Below are 5,700 nucleotides of genomic sequence, written 5' to 3' on the forward strand. Positions count from 1 at the left end.
GAGAGGGGTATGGCATGCTAAGTAGTATTCGTAAAAGTTTTTTGAGAAATATAGAGAATTGGCGCATTAGACGAACTGGCTGATCCGGGTCTTCTCGCGTTACTAGTGCTTGCGGTAATGCCTATCTGGGAAATACTGCCTTATACGTTCCACGCGTAGTGAAAGTTCCATGCATAACGCGAAATTCTTCGCAAAAAAAGTAGTATTTCCTACTATATCTAATATAGGAGAATATCTTCCCGGTAAACCCTTTAGGGAGATCCAGACTCGTCTCAAGGTAGTATATTAGCTGAACCTCCGCATAGACCGTCCTCTTTATCTGCAATAGCTACATGTATTTCTCGACCTTGCCTCGAAAGAACCTCGTTTATGCCTCGGTCTGTAGGCAGTATCCAAGGGCTATTAAGACTTCAAGCGGAGTCCTTTTATTAGGGTTGGCCTTGCTTGCGAGCCTAAATTTGCTTGGCACGGGAGGAAAGTTAACGGATTTAAAGTTCTTTGAATTTAATACGAGATATACTAGTATTACTACACTATAGTAAATACGGGTTAAAAATAGAAGAGTATTCCAGGCTTTCCGGAAGCTTTGCTCATATTCATATAATACTTGTCTAAGGAGACCCTTTAGTACTAGCTGCTATCGAGGGTATTAAATAATGCTATATACCCTCTTGAGGAGTGTCTTTGTTTGACTTGAACGTATAGGGTCAAAGGCCGGGCTATTAAAGAGGCTTTTAATTTCGCGGAACGCATCTGCCACGGCCTCTTCTTTCTCCTGGTTGGAAAGGCAGTCAATAGCCATATCAGAAATAGAGGTCTTATCTATTGGTTTATAGCGGAATTCGAACTAGAGCCCATAGTTATCCGCCCATTCCCTTATTGAGATCGGACGCATGTATTAGTGCTCAAGCACGTCTCTTGTGAGGGTATTTGGCGAAGGGATACGGATAACCCGAGCGAACGTATCTTGAAGTATTGAGGAGTAGAACTCTACGCGAGGTCTTTACTAATTGAATATGAGTTCGAATGCTAGGTCAAGGCTGTCTGGTTGCTTCCCCGCTACTCGCTAATCATGGTAGTTAGTTTAATAGGCCTAATGAAACGAATAGTCGTCGTAAGTCTTTTCCACATATCATTTTTTAATATCATCTCTAATAAATCCTTTAAACTTCGCAAGAAAGTTTCATCCACGTCGTTAAGGCCTTCGTTTTTGGAGCAAAATATTATTATACCGCCGTTATTAAAGTCCTCTACTATAACCACGCTCGCTACATGTTATGCATCGCGATTACTATTTCTACGTACTCGGGGATCTTTAGCAGTTTTGAACCTAGCCAAAGCCTTGGCTAGGCGATCCAAAGCTTTTCTTTTCAGAGTATTAAGCGCTGCCTCCCCGCTGGCTCCTTTATCTTCGAATTCGGTTTCCTTAACATAAGCAGTTCCCCAATTAGCCTCGACTTCGTTATCTTTGAAGATTGTCGGATCTGGGCTAATATTGCTATTGGACCTCTGTAGTATGTTAACCCTTTCCCCTAAATTAGGAGGTCTCTTGAAAAGCAAGGATAGTAGGCTTATTAGATTAGCGATCTCCTTATTTAGTAGAGAAAGCTTCTCCATTCTATATACCCTGTCTAATAAAGGGACTCTAGGCGACGCTGGGTGCTTTGAACTTTCTTGGTACAGGTACGCGCGATCCTCCCGTATTTTAAAGTCTCAGGCCAAAGTTGGGCAGTAACCGCTCCTCAGACCAAGAAGAGGCGGGGTCAGTTTGCTTAGGCCTAGGCTATACTAATTGCACGCCACATTGATCTAACGCCACGTTCACCATATTCGGCCTGAGGCCTTTAAAGTTCAAAACAGCAAGCATAGCCGATACTTGTTTTTCAAAGTACAGAGACCCACCGATTCTCTTATACGGAATTTACTCTACTTTAAATAAGAAATAAATAAATATTATAAATTTACTTACCTGCTATTACTTAATATTACTATGGCTTTTAGCTTCGAAAAAAATTAACTAGATAGAAATAAACTTTTAGATAAAGAACTAAGTTATAAAGTTTATAATAATATAAATATAACTAATAAGTCTTTATATAAGCTCTCGTAAAATTAAATACATACTATAGTATATAAATATTTTAAAATAAGATAAGGCCAGAATAAAAAAGATTTTAATTATTTTAGATTAAAACATTTATAATTTCATTAAAATACTAGTTATATTACAGGATTTTTACTTTATAGAAATATTAGTTACTAGAACTTTAATTATTACTAATTTATTACTATAGACTCAATATTAAGTATATTAATAGAAGAATAAAATTAGGTATTATAATTAAGTTATATAATAGCTCTTTTTTCTTTTATTATACTTATTATAAATATAAGATCTAGGGCCTAAAAAATATAATTAGACTATTTCTATTTTAATAATTTAAAGCTAAAAAGAGAAGAGGATCTTAAAGAAGCCTCGGATCTAAATAATTACAAGCTATATACAGGCCTATATACTAGCTTAAGCTCGGGGTTATATATAATAATTAGGTAATTATAAATACCTTATTTAGATATTAGATATTTTTCTTAAATACTAGATACCTTACTAGCTCTAGTCTAACCCTTACTAATATTATATATTATAATAACTATAATATTACTTCCTTTCTTAAAGTAAGCTTATTCCCGAGCTTTAAAAGTCCCTATTTGAATTTCCAAGTTATAAGTTATATATTAAAGGCCAGGGCCTTTTATATATAACTTTAAAGAATTTCCGTTCGTATTATATAATTCCGGTAGTATATTATTCTTAGTATAGTTTAACTAATAGAGGAAATTCTATAGTAGTTCTAGCTATTCGGGATTCTTATTATAGAAGCTCTAAAGAGCTAGGGTACTATTATTTAATAAGGAAGCAGGATACTATTCCGGATCTGGGTTCTATTCTTTTTACTAGACTTAGTACTTTAGCTTCCTATAAAATAGCTTTATTACTAGTATTTCTTAAACTTTATATTTCATTTCTTTGTCTTATAATTCTAATAGTAGGAGCTCCGGATTTATTTATCTAGGAAAAGGATTACCTAGATCTTTATATAGCTTCTTTATATAAAATACCGGATATATTTTTATTAATTCCAGAAGCTTGAGCCTAAAGAAATATCCTATTTATTTTAGGATTTCATATAATCTTTCTATTTAATAAGCTAGCTTATAGCTTAGATAATTATTCTTCTAGTATTTAGTAATAATTTATATCTTATTTCCTATTCTAAAGTTTACTAGTTAATAGTACTTAGTAGCTTAAATAGTATAATATTCTTATATTTATATTATATTTTTCTATATCTTTTATTATTATTTATAAAGCTATATTACTAGGGCCTTTATTTTCTATTTATTTAATTCTTTTTTCGGAATACCTAATTATATTTGGGTTTCCTAGTTAAATAATATCTGCGGTTTATAGCCCTTTTTTATAAGAAATAGGAATTGGCCTATAGTCTTATAAACTAGAGCTATTTACTAATAATTAATTATTATTACCTATTTATTCTAATTATTCTAGTAGTAATTTATATAGAAATATAGCTATTAGTTAAAATACTAGTTAATAATCTTTATCTAACTATTAGTTTAGAGATAATTAGTAATTAATAACTTGAGCTTTATATTAATATATTTATAGAACTTGCTTTAGAAATCTAATATAAACTAGGAGCCTTAATTAGATATTATAGTCTTTAAAATACTAACTTAATTAACTATATAAATAAGAAATAAAAATACTAACTTTTTAGTTATTATTATATTTCAGACAGGAATTATAATAAAGTACTTGCCTAAATAATTAATAAAGATTATTACTATATTATACTTATTTCTATTCTCTAAATATTTCTTAAAATCTACTAATATATATTACTAAAAGTAGTTAGAGACTAGTAATAAATATAAGAGCCCTAGCTTCTTATTTCTAGAAATATAAGATTATTAGTAAGTATAATAGTTATTCTTATACTAATTAATATTTATATCTTAGCTTGGCTAGTAATAATAGGCCTAAAGAAACTATTAAAGCTTAGCTTATTCTAAATATCTTATTAGAGGCTATATATATATCTTCTAAATAAGAATAATATATAAGAATATCTCGGGTATTATTATATTATTAGATATAAATAGTTTATTATATTATAAAAAAAGGCCATCTTATAGTATTTAAGTACTTTTCTTCTTATTTTTTGCCTTATTTTATAGCTTTTCTAGTTCTAGTAACTCTTGGTTCTTACTTAATAGTTTATTTATTAGCTAGATACTATTATACTAGGTTTCTTTCTAGGTATAAAATACGTAATAGCAGGGTAATATATAAGTAGTTAAGGTAAGTAAGCTATAGAGTAACGCTTGCAAGTATAACTAATTCCAAGAATTAATTCTAATAAGAGACTAATTAATACCCTTTCCAAAGCTAGGAGCGTCTCTCTATATATTCCCTAGTACTTAGCCAGATATATAAAGCCTTTTACTTAATTAGGAAATCCTATATAATCTATATAATTCCGATTATAAGCTATACCCAAAATAGGAAACTAGATCTATAATATCTAATACCTATTTATATACTATTATATATATCTATTATATTAACCTCCTCTCTAGGCCCTTATCCCCAAGAGGCCTGGGAAAACTGCAAATAGCTTTATAAATATTTCCCTAAAACTTTTCTAGCTACTAGCTTTCTCTAAAGACTTCCTATAATTGCCCTATTATTACGCCAGGTAATAGAGTTAAGGATATAGTTTACTAATTCTTTCTAGCTAGTTTACAAATCGCCTCTAGCAATTCCCCCTTATAAAAGTAATATAAATATAATATATATTATCGGATATAAAGCTTATCCGATCTCCTAATTAGTTTATAAATCCTAACTTAGCCTCTATTTACAAATAAATTATTACTCTATAGGCCCAAGAGTTTAGAAAAGTTAATCCGATCTTCTGGTTTATTTATAAATCCTTTCTTTAGAATTTTCTAGGTATTTCTGGTATAGAGCCGGTTCCGAATTCGTAATTACTATTCGGGGAAAGGGTATTATAAAAAGGCCTCTCTTTTCCTACTAACTAATCTTCCTTTTCCTTAATTATAATACTATACCTAGCTTCTTCTTATCCCTTGCCTTCCTTCTTTAAGCCTTCTTTAAGCTCCTTTAAGCTTCTTTAAGCCTTATTTAAGCTTTATTCAAGTTTCCTTCTAATTCCCTTTTCTACTTCTTTATTTATTAAGATAAATACTTCTCTTAGTATTTATTAGCCTATTACTATCCGTTTGGCTAATACTCCTATATCCTTAATTCGCCCTTACTATCTTTAATATTCTAAGAATATTACCAAGTTTCCTAACCTTACTTATATTAAGAGTAATAATTATTTAGTATATAATTATTATTACTTTAAGAATAAGAAATATAATCCTATAAGTTATAAATTCCTTCTTTTATTCCTTATTCTAATACTATTTAAGGTTCCTTAAATATATATAGTATAATTAAACTGCCTTTTTTAAGCTATTAATATATATAAGTATTTTCCTTATCCTTTACCCGAAAGAGAGAAGGCTATTACTGCCTTTCTTTTATACTAAACTATATATACTTCTTATATTAAAGCTATTATTTAAGGCTAATAAATTCCTCTA

At 30.2% G+C, this 5,700-nt stretch overlaps 1 protein-coding gene across 1 annotated transcript; it reads right to left on the bottom strand.

Annotated features, from left to right (window-relative positions):
* Positions 1-1,006: 1,006 nt before the first annotated feature.
* Positions 1,007-1,617, bottom strand: K444DRAFT_631626 (uncharacterized protein; the record flags this gene model as incomplete). Its single annotated transcript, XM_024883391.1, has 2 exons — positions 1,007-1,066; positions 1,306-1,617. The coding sequence occupies 2 exons, from the start codon at positions 1,615-1,617 to the stop codon at positions 1,007-1,009; spliced, it is 372 nt and encodes a 123-aa protein (XP_024734804.1).
* Between the last annotated feature and the right edge of the window lie 4,083 nt (positions 1,618-5,700).

This window comes from Hyaloscypha bicolor (assembly GCF_002865645.1).
Source record: "Hyaloscypha bicolor E unplaced genomic scaffold K444scaffold_113, whole genome shotgun sequence".
Taxonomy (NCBI): Eukaryota; Fungi; Ascomycota; class Leotiomycetes; order Helotiales; family Hyaloscyphaceae; genus Hyaloscypha; species Hyaloscypha bicolor.